Source organism: Erinaceus europaeus, chromosome 13 (genome assembly GCF_950295315.1).
Source record: "Erinaceus europaeus chromosome 13, mEriEur2.1, whole genome shotgun sequence".
In the NCBI taxonomy this organism is placed as follows: domain Eukaryota; kingdom Metazoa; phylum Chordata; class Mammalia; order Eulipotyphla; family Erinaceidae; genus Erinaceus; species Erinaceus europaeus.
The window spans coordinates 48400281-48414778 of NC_080174.1; the positions used below are offsets into that span (position 1 = coordinate 48400281).

Consider the following 14498-nt stretch of genomic DNA (forward strand, 5'->3'; position numbering starts at 1 on the left):
TTGAGGAGATAGAGATGGGGAGGTTAGAATTTGGCTTCTCTGACCACAGTATGATATCTGCAACTGAACCAGGAACTCAGAAGAAATATCTTACAGAGCAAATACTTAGTGTATCTCAAGCCTTGGTTTGTTTTTTTGTTTCTTGTTTTTTCTTGGTTTCTGGTGTGTGTGCATTCTGTATTTGTGAGTATAAAGTATTTACAAAATCTATTAGAATCTTTGAGTGACAGTTCCATCATCTCCTTTTTAGGCGGTATGGGCACTGGGAAACATAGCTGGAGACAGTTCCGTTTGCCGAGATTACGTCTTGAACTGTTCCATCCTTAATCCTTTGTTAACGTGAGTTAATTATGGTTTTCTACACCTGGGGCATGTATGGGGCAGACACATGCAGGAGTTTGGGGGAACACATTACCTTAAGACAACATATAAATGCAGAAATATTTGAGATCAGGAGATAGTTCAGCAGGGTCAATGTATGCCATACCTACATGAGGTCCTCGGTTAAAATCTTGAGCACCACATTCAATCCTTCGCATCAAAGGAACCTTCGTCAATGATGGGACATGGTCCATGTGTGTGTTTGTGTGGCTTTAAAAATGAGTAAGAACGATTAATGATATTGTTCATATGCAGGGATGCCAGTAAGGAAAAGCTAAAAATTAAAAGTGATTTTTTTTTTTTTTAAATTTTATTTCTTGCTGAGATGAGAGGAGAGAGACAAAGAACCAAACAACAACATTCTGATAAACGTGTGGCCAAGGATTGAATTTGGAAACTCATATTTGAGTTTCCAATGGTTTGTTCACTTCACCACCTTCCTGACCACAAAATTTTATTAATTTTTTTACCACCAGTGTTACCTCAGACCTGTACAACTCCATTTCCACTGACTTACCCCCCCCCAATAGAGGATAAGAGAGAGGCAGAGAAGAAAAGACACCTGCAGTATTGCTTCACTACTGTGAAGATATTGGTCTGCCTATTGACCCAAACATGCACAGTTAACAAATAGCAAAGCAGGGCTGAGTGGTGGCACACCTGGTTAAGTGCACACATTACAGTGTACAAGGACATGGGTTCAATCCCCTGGTCTCCACTTGCAGGGGGAAAGCTTCATGAGTAGTAAAGTAGGACTGCTGCTGTCTCTCTGTCTCTCTTCCTCTCTATTACTCCCCTCTCAATTTCTGGCAGTCTCTATCCTTTTTCATATCTTTTATTTATTAGATAGATGGAGAGACACTGAGAGTGGAGGAAGATATAGAGAGAGACAGAGAGATACCTGCAGACCTGCTTATCCACTTGTGAAGCTTCCTCCCTGCAGGTGGGGGACCAGGGGCTTGAACCTGGATCCTTACGCATTATAATGTGTGTGCTTAGCCAAGTGTGCCACCGCCTGGCCCCTGGAAGTCTCTATCCAAGAAATAAAATAAATAACGATAATAATTTTAAAAACTTTTTTTTTAAAAAAAAGTATTCCAGATGCAGGGGACTTGAGGTCCTTTCTTTGTCCTACCAGTTCTATTACCACCTTGTTGTGTGACCACAAGAGGGTGATTTAACCTCCCTGAACTTCAGTTTATAAAACTATAAAGTGGATGAGAAAGCCTGTGATTTCAAGTAACCTAAATCTGCTGTGTCCTGTATCTACCAGAAGTTTCATTTTCTGATAACTATGAAAAAATCACATATATTTCTATTCTTACTTTCACTTAATTAAATATTTGAGCAAATGTTTTGTTTTTAACTGGTCTTGGACCTTTTTAAATTATTTAAAAATTTTTTTATTATTATTTATTTATTCCCTTTTGTTGCCCTTGCTGTTTTATTGTTGTAGTCACCATTTATGTCATTGTTGTTGGACAGGACAGAGAGAAATGGAGAGAGGAGGGGAATACAGAGAGGAGGAGAGAAAGATAGACACCTGCAGACCTGCTTCACCGCCTGTGAAGTGACTCCCCTGCAGGTGGGGAGCCGGGGTTCGAACCGGGATCCTTATGCCGGGTCCTTGTGCTTTGCGCCACCTGCGCTTAACCCGCTGCGCTACAGCCCGACTCCCCAAAAATAGTGTATTTTTGAGGAGAGGTAGATAGCATAATGGTTATGCAAAAAGACCGTGTAGTCAAGTCCCAGGTTTAATGCCCCACACCACCATAAGCCAGAGCCAATTAAAAAAAAAAATTAATGGGGGGTCAGCGGTAGCGCAGCAGGTTAAGCGCACGTGGCACCAGGTGCAAGGTCCAGCATAAGGATCCCGGTTTGAGCCCCCGGCTCCCCACCTTCAGGGGAGTCACTTCACAGGTGGTGAAGCAGGTCTGCAGGTGTCTATCTTTCTCTTCTCCTCTCTGTCTTCCTCTCCTCTCTGTATTTCTCTCTGTCCTATCCAACAACAATGACATCAGTGGCAACAATAATAATAACGACAACAACAAGGGCAACAAAGTGGGGAAAAAAGAAAAGGCCTCCAGGAGCAGTGAATTCATGGTGCAGGCACTGAACCCCAGCAATATCCCTGGAGGCAAAAAAAAAAAAACACGAATAAAGAATGATTGAAGAAACAGCAAAGTTGTTCCTGAGTTCCTAGAGTCCAGGAGTCTGATCAGGTTTGTCTCTGGGAATCTTTTACAACAGCCTCATATCAAGGGCATCATTGCTTAGGTTTCTGTCTTTACATTTTCTTCAGGCTCCTTACCAAGTCCACACGATTGACAATGACACGGAATGCAGTCTGGGCCCTGTCAAACCTCTGCCGAGGGAAGAACCCACCCCCGGAATTTGCAAAGGTGATATAGCTACTCTCCGTTTTGAGTGATTCACAGATGTCTTCATGTGGAAGATCTGGTTTTAGGCCAGCAAAATAACTCACTTAGATAGTATGCAGAGTTTCAGTCCATGGGAAACTGAAAGAGGTGATTGTCAGTGACTGGCTGAGCTCATATGCCTGGATGGTAGACCTAATGAAGTACTGCAACTAGATCTCTAAGACTGAAAACTACTACTGGAGGAGGGATGGTGGTAACAGCAATATTAGAAGTGGTAGTAGAGCTAATGTGTCCTGTGTCCCTATATCTTGCTTTCTCACCTTGCTTCCAACAGGTCTCCCCTTGTTTGCCTGTGCTGTCTCGCCTACTCTTTAGCAGTGATTCAGACTTACTGGCAGATGCTTGCTGGGCTCTTTCTTATCTGTCTGATGGTCCCAATGAGAAGATCCAGGCAGTTATAGACTCTGGAGTTTGCCGGAGATTGGTAGAGCTACTAATGTAAGTGGTCTCAATTAGAAGGGGTATGGATTCCTGAAGCTTGTTCAAGCCCAGATTTAGAACTGCAGTTAGTTGCCTCATCCAAATTCATAGAGCCTTGACATTGCTGCCAATCATGGTGGGCAGTAGGATTGATTACTATATGCAGTAGGATTGACCACTAATCAGATCTACCTCCTTTGTAGGCACAATGATTACAAAGTGGCTTCTCCAGCCCTGAGAGCTGTGGGTAATATCGTCACTGGGGATGACATCCAGACACAGGTAAGGAGAAAAGGAGAGCTGTTTCACAGGCAAACACCTTCCCTGCCAAGGAGTTTAGGGCTGAGGATAGACATCATGATCTCCGAGACAAAAAGCATGGCTTTGGGGGCTAGGCAGAGGCGCACCTGGTTAAGTGCTCACATCACAGTGTGCAAGGACCCAGGTTCAAGCCCCTGGTCCCCACCTGCAGGGGAGTCGCTTCACAGGCGGTGAAGCAGGGCTGCAAGTGTCTCTCTCCCTATCTCCCCCCTCCTCTCTCTTTTTCCCTCACTATCTCCCCCTCCTCTCAATTTTTCTGTCTCTATCCAATAATAAATAAACACAATTTAAAATAATAATAAAAAAAAAAACCTCACAGAAATGTGCTTTTATTTATTTATTTATTTTCCTCCAGGGTTATTGCTGGGCTCGGTGCCTGCACCATGAATCCACCACCGCTCCTGGAGGCCATTTTTCCCCCTTTTTGTTGCCCTAGTTGTTGTAGCCTCGTTGCGGTCATTATTATTGCTATTGTTGACGTTGTTTTGTTGTTGGATAGGACAGAGAGAAATGGAGAGAGGAGGGGAAGACAGAGAGAGTGGGGGAGAGAAACATAGACACCTGCAGACCTGCTTCACCGCCCGTGAAGCAACTCCCCTGCAGGTGGGGAGCCGGGGGCTCGAACCGGGATCCTTACGCCGGTCCCTGCGCTTTGCGCCACATGCGCTTAACCCACTGCGCCACCGCCTGACCCCCAGAAATGTGCTTTTAAAAAAAGCATGGTCTTAAGTGAAAAATTGTCATTCTGTGTTTTTTGTTTGTTTGTTTTGCCATCGAGGGTTATTGCTGGGGCTTGGTGCCGGCACTACGAATCCACTGCTCCTCGAGGCTATTTTTTCCCTTTTGTTGCCCTTGTTGTTTATTGTTGTTGTTATTATTGCTGTCATTGTTGTTGGATAGGATTGAAATTAAGAGTGGGAAGAGGAAGTTGGGGAGAAAAAGATATAGACACCTGAAGCCCTGTTTCACCGCCTGTGAAGCGACTCCCCTGCAGGTGGGGAGCTGGGGGCTTGAACCAGGATCCTTGCACTTTATGCCACATGCGCTTAACCCATTGCTCTACCGCCCAACTCCCTAAAATTTATTAAGAGGGAGGGAGGGAGGGAACAAAAGCATTACACTGGCACATGTGATGCCAAGGATCAAATTCTAGACCTCATGCTGGAGAGTCTTAATTCATCCACTGCACTGTTTCCCAAGCCACAGATTCCACCACCACTCACCCCGTACCAGATTTCTGGCTGTCTGTATGCAAGAAAGAAAGATAATTATTTTTTAAAGTTAAAAAAAAAAAAATTAAAAAAAAGAACCAGAGTATTACTCTGCTATTATCATTGTTTCTTTGCTTTGAAAGATGAGAGAAAGAATGAGACTTAAGTACTATTCAGCTCTAATGGTACCAGGGATTGAACCTGCAGTTCCCGAGGACTTGAAACTCCAAATTGGCGCAAAGCACAAGGACCGGCATAAGGATCCCGGTTCGAACCCCGGCTCCCCACCTGCAGGGGAGTCACTTCACAGGCGGTGAAGCAGGTCTGCAGGTGTCTATCTTTCTCTCCTCCTCTCTGTCTTCCCCTCCTCTCTCCATTTCTCTCTGTCCTATCCAACAACGACAACAACAATAATAACTACAACAATAAAACAACAAGGGCAACAAAAGGGAATAAATAAATAAAATAAAGAAAGAAAGAAAGAAACTCCAAATTGTGTGCACTGACACACCATCCTAATTCCCCAGCTAATCATTTATTTGTTTGTTTGTTTGTTTATCTATCTTAATGAGAGATACAGAGAGAATGACACTGACTAAAGCACTTCTCAGCTCTGTTTTATGGTAGTGCTGGTGCTTGAATCTGGGGCCTCCGATTTTCAGACATAAAAGTCTTTTGCATAACGATTATGCTGTTTCCCCAACCCTTGTTTGTTTGTTTGTTTTAATACTGGACTATCGGCAAAGTCATGATGTATTTTTTCTTTTTAAATTTTTTTTTTATTGCCTCCAGGGTTATCACTGGGGTTCTGTGCCAGCACTAGTAATCCACTGTTCCTTATGGCCATTTTCTCCCCATTTTATTGTATTGGGCAGAGAAATTGAGAGGGGAGAGGAGATAAAGGAGATAGACACCTGCAGATCTGCTTCACCACTTGTGAAGCATTCCCCCCTGCAGATGGGGAGCCCAGGGGCTTGAACCTGTATCCTTTCTTGGGACCTTGTGCTTCATGCTATTGTGTGCTTTGCCAGATGTGCCGCCACCCTGCTCTGGAACATATCACTCTGGTACATGTGCTGCCAGGGATTGAACTCAGAACCTCATGCTTGAGAGTCCAATGCTTTATCCACTGCACCATCTCTCTGACCACTGATAAATATACATATGGATAGATAGATCTTTTTTTAAATTATTATTTGTTGGCTAGAGACAGCCAGAAATGGAGAGGGAAAGGGGAGATAGAGAGGGAGAGAGACACCTGTAGCACTGCTTCATCACTTGCAAAGCTTTCCCCCTACAGTTGGGGGCTAGTGGCTGGAACTTGGGTTCTTGCACATTGTAACATGCTGATGTATTTTTATTTTATTTTATTTTATTTTATTTTATTTTATTTTATTTTATTTTATTTTATTTTATTTTATTTTGAGAGAGATGCAGAGAAAGACAGAAACACCAGAGCACTGCTCAGCTCTGGCTTATAGTGGTGCGGGGGGATTGAATTTGTGATTTAGGAGCCTCAGGCATGAGAGTCTGTTTGCATAACCATTATGCTCTCTCCCCCACTTGCTGATTTATATTTTTTTCTATGCAAAAATGTGTCCTGACTTCCTAAGACCCAATAATAGTCACCTTTTAAAGCTAAAGTGGTACCTCCTTTGACTTAATTTGCATTTCCTTAAAGATTGATGTTTAACATTTTTGTGTCATTGTCTGTATTCTTTGGAGAAATGTCTGAGTCCTTCTTTGCCCTTTTTTGTTTTGTTTTCTTTTTTTTTTTTAAAGATTTTATTTATTTATGAGAAAGATAGGAGGAGAGAGAAAGGACCAGACATCACTCTGGAACATGTGCTGCCGGGGATCAAACTCAGGACCTCATGCTTGAGAGTCCAAAGCTTTACCACTACGCCACCTCCCAGACCACTCTTTGCCCATTTTTTAGAAGTTGGTTAGCTTGATTTTTATTTAGTTTTAAGAGTTTTTTATTCTTGACATTATGTAAATCTTTATCAGGGATACAATCTCCCATACTGTGGTTTGCCTAATTTACTCTGATGATGGTATTTTTCATGCACAAGATTTTTAAATTTTTAAGTCCAATTTACCTAATTTTTTGTTGCTGTTGCCTGTGCTTTTGGTGTTCTAGGTCATTCTTAACTGTTCAGCCCTCCCTTGCCTCCTCCACTTGCTGAGCAGCCCTAAGGAGTCAATCCGAAAAGAAGCTTGCTGGACTATTTCAAACATCACTGCAGGCAACAGGGCTCAAATACAGGTACTTCAGGATATGGGCTCAAGGACCACATATGGGGAGGTATGAAAGAAAGCATGAGAGGTTGTGGGATATTTGCTTCTAGAAGATAGAATGTGGAGTCGCCTCACAGGCAGTGAAGCAGGTCTGCAGGTATCTTTCTCTCCCCCTCTCTGTCTTCCCCTCCTCTCTTCATTTATCTCTGTCCTATCCAACAACGATGACATCAGTAACAACAATAATAATTACAACAACAATAAAAAACAAGGGCAACCAAAGAGATAATTTTAAGAAATTTAAAAAAAGATAGAATGTGTGTTTGGGGGACAGGAGGTGATACTATAATGGTTATGCATGTAAGCTCTGCCAGACTCTAAAAGTCCTGGGTTTAATCCCCTGCACCAACCTAAGCCGGAGCTGAGCATTGCTCTGGTAGGAAAGGGATGAGGGGGAAATGTGTTGTTGGTTAGAGATTATAGCAGGTGCCAGTCCTCTGTTGCCTCTCAAGTATGTAGAAGAACAGTGGTCTGGGAGGTGGCTCAGTGGATAAAACACTGGACTCTCAAGCATGAGATTCCTCCCAAGTTCAGTCCCCGGCAGCATATGTACCAGAGTGATGCCTGCCTGGTTCTTTCTCTCTTTCCTCCTTTCTCATGAGTAAATAAATAAAATTAAGAGAAAAAAAAAAGGAAGAACAAAGGTCTTGTTCTTCCATGTATTCTGATTTTTAGCTGTACAGGATTTGTTCTCTGTTCTTGAGGCAACTTTTTTAAAATAAGATTTTATTTATTTATTTATGAGAAACATGGGAGAGAGGAAGAACCAGGCATCACCCTGGTACATGTGCTGCCGGGGATTGAACTCAGGACCTCATGATTGAGAGTCCGATGCTTTATCCACTGCGCCACCTCCCGGACCAATTGAGCTAACTTCTTTCTACCCCTCTCATCCTGTGTCCCTCCAATGTTTTCTCAGGCTGTCATAGATGCAAATATCTTCCCCGTGTTGATTGAAATCCTTCAGAAAGCAGAGTTCCGTACAAGGAAAGAAGCAGCCTGGGCCATCACCAATGCTACTTCAGGTGGAACCCCTGAACAGATCAGGTATATCCTTTCCCATAGTCTTGGTTTACATATCACTTCTAAACTTTTTCTCTTTTTTTTTTTAACCAGGGGATTGAACCTGGGTCTTTGGAGCCTCAAGCATGAGAGTCTTTTTGCATAACTATTGTGCTGCTACCCCTGTCCATCTGTTTGTAGGCTTAATCTATGCCAGTTTAGTTATGTGAAGGTTTTACTGGCAAGTTGCAAGAGTGGCAATGAAACCCTAAATAGAATATGTGTCTTTTTCATCCTGAAGAGTAAAAACCTTGGACATGGATATCTTACCTACCCCTGGAGAATTTAAATCTGTAGTTATCAATTATCCATGTAAATGAAAGCAAATTGTACTCTGAATGTTTCAAAATAGCTTCTTTGATTGCCAGGAAGGTATTTCACAGGTATCGTGAGTGCCTGCTGGCCAGGGTCCAGTCTCCCCACCCCTTTTTTAAAGATTTTAGGGGCCAGGTGGGGATATAGCATAATGATTATGCAAAGAGACTTTCATGCCTGAGATCTCAAATCCCAGGCTCAATCCCCCACACTACCATAAGCCACAGCTAAGCAGTGCTCTGGTTAAAAAAAGAATGAAAAAAACATTAAAAAAAAAATTTATGGGGCTAGGTTATAGCACACTCAGGTGCACATAGTATGAAGCTCAAGGATCCCAGTTTGAGCCCCTGGCTCCCCACCTACAGTGGGTGTTGCTTCTTGAGTGGTGAAACAGGTCTGCAGATGTCTATCTCCCTCCCTTTTTTTCTTTTAAATAATTTATTTCTTTATTGGGGAATTAATGTTTTACATTCAACAGTAAATACAATAGTTTGTACATGCATAACATTTCCCAGATTCCCACTTAACAATACAACCCCCACTATGTCATTCATCATCTTTCATGGACCTGTATTCTCCCCACCCACCCACCCCAGAGTCTTTTACTTTGGTGTAATACTCCAATTCCATTTCAGGTTCGACTTGTGTTTTCTTTTCTAATCTTGTTTTTCAACTTTGGCCTGAGAGTGAGATCATCCCATATTCATCCTTCTGTTTCTCACTAATTTCACTCAACATGATTTTTTCAAAGTCCATCCAAGATCGGCTGAAAACGGTGAAGTCACCATTTTTTTACAGCTGAGTAGTATTCCATTGTGTATATAGACCACAACTTGCTCAGCCACTCATCTGTTGTTGGACACCTGGGTTGCTTCCAGGTTTTGGCTATTACAAATTGTGCTGCCAAGAACATATGTGTACACAGATCTTTTGGATGGATGTGTTGGGTTCCTTAGGATATATCCCCAGGAGGGGGATTGCAGGATCATAGGGTAGGTCCATTTCTAGCCTTCTGAGAGTTCTCCAGACTGTTCTCCACAGAGGGTGGACCATTTGACATTCCCACCAGCAGTGTAGGAGGGTTCCTTTGACCCCTCACCCTCTCCAGCATTTGCTGCTGTTACCTTTTCTGATGTATGACATTCTCACAGGAGTGAAGTGGTATCTCATTGTTGTCTTGATTTGCATTTCTCTGACAGAGACTTGGAGCATTTTTTTCATGTGTTTCTCAGCTTTTTGGATCTCTTCTGTGGTGAATATTTTGTCCAAGTCCTCCCCCCATTTTTGGATGGGGTTATTTGTTGTCTTGTTGTTGAGTCTGGCAAGCTCTTTATATATGTTGGTTATTAAACTCTTATCTGATGTATGGCATGTAAAGATCTCCCATTCTGTGAGGGGTCTCTTGGTTTGGGTAGTGGTTTCTTTTGCTGTGAAGAAGCTTTTTAATTTGATGTAGTCCCATAGGTTTATACTTGCCTTAGTCTTCCTTGTAATTGGATTCGTTTCATTGAAAATGTCTTTAAAATTCATGCGGAAAAAAGTTCTGCCAATATTTTTCTCTAAGTATCTGATAGTTTCTGGTCTAACATCCAAGTCCTTGATCCACTTGGAATTTACTTTTGTATTTGGTGAAATACAGTGATTCAGTTTCATTCTTCTGCATGTTTCAACCCATTGTTTCCAATGGGCCCCTTTGTCAAAGATTAGATGTCCATAGGTGTGGGGCCTCATTTCTGGGCTCTCAATTCTATTCCACTGGTCAGTGTGTCTGTTCATGTTCCAGTACCAAGCAGTTTTGATGACAATGGCCCTATAATACAGTTTGAGATCTGGGAGTGTGATGCCTCCGGTTCTGTTCTTTTTTCTCAAGATTGTTTTGGCAATTCTAGGTCTTTTCTGGTTCCAGATAAACATTTGTAGCATTTGTTCTATTCTCCTAAAAAATGTGCTTGGGATCTTGATGGGGATAGCATTAAATTTGTAGATGGCTCTGGGTAATATATTCATTTTGATGATGTTAATTCTTCCAACCCATGAACATGGAATATCTTTCCACTTCTTTGTGTCTTTTTCAATTTCTTTTAGTAGTGACATAATTTTCAGTATACAAGTCTTTCACTTCTTTGGTTAGGTTTACTCCTAGGTATTTTATTGTTTTTGTTGCTATAGTAAAAGGAACTGATTTCTGGATTTCAATTTCTTCTTAGTGTTTGCATAGAGGAATGCCACTGACTTTTGAATGTTAATTTTATAGCCTGACACCTTACTGTATTGCCTGATGATTTCCAAAAGCTTCTTGCTGGATTCCTTAGGTTTTTCCATGTATACTATCATGTCATCTGCAAATAAGGAGAGTTTGACTTCTTCTCTTCCAATCTGTATGCCTTTAATTCCTTGCTCCTGCCTGATTGCTATGGCAAGAACTTCCAACACTATGTTGAATAGTAATGGTGATAGTGGGCAGCCCTGTCTGGTACCTGATCTGAGGGGAAATGCTTCCAGTTTTTCACCATTGAGTATGATGCTGGCTGTAGGTTTGCTATATATAGACTCCACTATCTTCAGGAATTTTCCATCTATTCCCATTTTTTGTAGTGTTTTGATCATAAAGGGATGTTGTATTTTGTCAAAGGCTTTCTCTGCATCTATTGATATGACCATGTGGTTTTTGGTCTTGCTTTTGTTGATGTGGTGGATCACATTGATTGATTTACATATATTAAACTAACCTTGCATGCCTGGGATAAACCCCACTTGGTCATGATGGACAATCTTTTTGATATACTGCTGTATCCGGTTGGCTAGAATTTTGTTCAATATTTTCGCATCTATATTCATCAGAGATATTGGTCTGTAGTTTTCTTTTTTGGTTGTGTCCCTGTCTGCTTTTGGTATCAGGGTGATGTTGGCTTCATAGAAGCTGGCAGGGAGTATTCCAGTGTCTTCAATCATCTGGAAGACTTTTAAAAGTAGAGGTATTAGTTCTTCTTTGAAAGTTTTGTAGAATTCATTTGTAAAACCATCTGGTCCAGGACTTTTATTTTTGGGAGATTTTGATAACTGTTTCAATTTCATTAGCTGTGATGGGCCTGTTCATGTTATCCACTTCCTCTTTACTTAGTTTTGGAAGTTGGTAGGTATCTAGGAAATCATTCATTTCTTCCAGGTTCTCTAGCTTGGTGACATACAGTTGTTCATAGAAGCCTCGCATGATATGTTGAATTTCTGCAATGTCTGTTGTGATATCTCCTCTTTCATTTACTATCCGATTTATTTGGGTCTTCTCCCTTTTTTGTTTTGTGAGTCTGGCTAAAGGTTTGTCGATTTTGTTTACTCTTTCGAAGAACCAACATTTACTTTTCATTGATCTTTTGTATGGTTTTCCTATTCTCAATGTTATTTATTTCTGCCCTAACTTTAGTGATTTCTGTCCTTCTGGTTGCTTTAGGATTCCTTTGTTGTTCTTCTTCTAGGTCTTTAAGATGTGCAATCAGGCTGTTTATTTGTGCCTTTTCTTGTTTCCTAATGTGTGCTTGTATAGCTATGAACTTCCCTCTTAGGACTGCTTTAGCTGTGTCCCAAATATTTTGATAGCGTGTGTCTTCATTTTCGTTGAACTCTCCAAACATTTTGATATCTTCCTTGATTTCCTCTTTGACCCAGAAGTTGTTAAGAAGTGTACTGTTGAACTTCCACATTTTGGGACTGTTACTAATCTTTTGTTGATTGTTAAGTGTTAGTTTAATTCCACTGTGGTCTGAGAAGATGCTTGAGATGATTTCAGTGCTCTTGAATTGGCTGATGCTGTCTTTGTGGCCTAACATATGGTCTATCCTTGAGAAAGATCCATGTGGATTTGAGTAAAATGTGTATTCCAGTTTCTTGGGATGAATGACTCTGAAAATGTCCAATAGTTCTAGTTTATCTATCTCTTCATTTAGCTCCCTTATGTCTTTACTGATTTTCTTCCTGGATCATCTGTCAAGTTGAGATAGTGGGGTGTTGAAGTCCCCTACTGTGATTGTGTTACTGTTAATATATTGCTGTAGCTCTTTCAGTAGAAGTTTGATGTATTTAGATGGCTTCTCATTGGGTGCATAGATATTAATAATTGTTAAGTCCTCTTGATTGACTGATCCTCTGAGCATTAAGTAGTGTCCATTCCTATCTTTTTTAATCTTATCTATTTTAAAGTCTATCATGTCAGATATGAGAATAGCTGTTCCTGCCCTTTTTTGTGGGCCATTGGCTTATATGATAGTTTTCCATCCTTTCACTTTAAGTCTGTGTTTGTCTTGTTTAGTTAGGTGAGTTTCCTGTAGACAACATATTGTTGGGTTGTGTTTTCTGATCCATCTTCCTACTCTGTGTCTTTTAATAGGTGAATTCAGGCCATTGACATTTATTGATATCAAAGATTGAAGATATTTTAACGCCATTCTTGTAGAGTTTTAGAGTGTTTTGATATATGTCCTAATTGTGGTGGTCTGTTTGTTCATAGGAGACCTTTCAGAACTTCTTTCAGGGCAGGCTTGGTGATGGTTGCTTCCTTCAACTGTTGCTTGTCTGAGAAGGTTTTGATGCTTCCATCTAGTCTGAATGACAGTCTAGCAGGATATAGTATTCTTGGCTGAAAGCCTTTCTCATTGAGCACTCGATAGATATCTTGCCATTCTCTTCTGGCCTGTAGTGTTTTTATGGAGAAGTCTGCTGCTAATCTTATGGGTTTTCCTTTGTAGGTGACTCTTTGTTTTTCTCTTGCAGCCTTGAGGATCCTTTCTTTATCCTTATTCCTTTCTTATGGGTTTTCCTTTGTAGGTGACTTATGGGTCACCTTATGAACTCCAGAAAGCAGTAGAGGGCAGAGAGAATAGAATCTATGAGGCTTATGGGTTTTCCTTTGTAGGTGACTTATGGGTTTTCCTTTGTAGGTGACTCTTTATTTTTCTCTTGCAGCCTTGAGGATCCTTTCTTTATCCTTATTCCTTTCCATTCTAAGTATGACATGTCTTGGTGTCTTTAGGTCTGGGTTAATTCTGTTTGGGACCCTCTGGGCTTCTTGAATCTTTATGTCTTTGGTGTTGTCTAGACTAGAGAAATTTTCAGCTATTATAGCCTGGAGAATGCTTTCTTCCTCTCCTTCTCTTTCTTCCTCTGGTAAGCCAATAATGCGTATATTGTTTCTTTTGAAGTCATCCCATAGGACTCTGTTGTTGTTTTCAGCATCTCTTAATCTCTTTTTGAGATCTCTTACGTCTTTTTTAGTTGTCTCTAATTCATCCTCAATCTTGCTAATTCTGTCTTCAGCCTCATAGATTCTATTCTCTCTGCCCTCTACTGCTTTCTGGAGTTCATCTATTTTGTTGCCCTGCTCTGATACTGTTTTAGCTTGTTCAGCTAGTTGCCTTCTTAGCTCAGCGATTTCAACTTTCAGCTCTCTAATAACCATGAGATAATTAGAATTTTCTTCCATATTCTCATTTGTTGTTCCTGCATTTCTGATTACAATTTTTTCAAATTCTTTACTCACTCCTGTTATTATTTCCTTAGCTAATGTTTGGATGTTGAACTCGTTTTGTGCTTCACCGTTTGGAGGACTTTTAGCTGGACTCTTGTCCTGGTTCGAGTCTCCAATATTTTTTCTTGTTGTTTTAACCATTTTATATATTATGTTATGAGTTCCCTTTATCAGTACTTTTCAAATTATTGATCACTATTGCCTGGATTGACTTGTGTCTAAGTAATTTAATTAAAGGGTTTACCGTGGTGGAAGTTAACAGTTTTTTCAATCCCTGAGTTGGAGCTCAGTGGTGTAAAAGCCCTGTAGGCTATGGGAGCCTGAGGGCTTTTAAACTATCAATAGGCTTCTTAGCTTAATCACTGACTCCTGGACAAGAGATAAAGCAGGGTGTGGGAGATATAATCCAGTGGTTATGCAAAGAGACTTTCACAGCCCCTCAGCTATGCCACCAAAGTATAGGTCTTCTCCTGAGTTTCCCCGGTTAGATCTCTGTCCCCTGGTGTCCCTCCCTGTCGCTGATCCAGA

The 14498-nt window shown here is 41.0% G+C and overlaps 1 protein-coding gene across 3 annotated transcripts in view; it reads left to right on the plus strand.

Moving 5' to 3' along the window:
• The window catches only part of KPNA6 (karyopherin subunit alpha 6), a 65893-nt gene that overhangs the window by 39250 nt on the left and 12145 nt on the right, over positions 1-14498 (plus strand). For all 3 annotated transcript variants that reach the window (XM_007538497.3, XM_060205764.1, XM_007538496.2), the window contains exons 7-12: positions 251-339; positions 2684-2783; positions 3097-3260; positions 3446-3524; positions 6918-7043; positions 7995-8122. In XM_007538497.3, coding sequence (XP_007538559.1) covers positions 251-339; positions 2684-2783; positions 3097-3260; positions 3446-3524; positions 6918-7043; positions 7995-8122 — 686 coding nt within the window. The remainder of the gene's footprint in view (positions 1-250; positions 340-2683; positions 2784-3096; positions 3261-3445; positions 3525-6917; positions 7044-7994; positions 8123-14498) is intronic.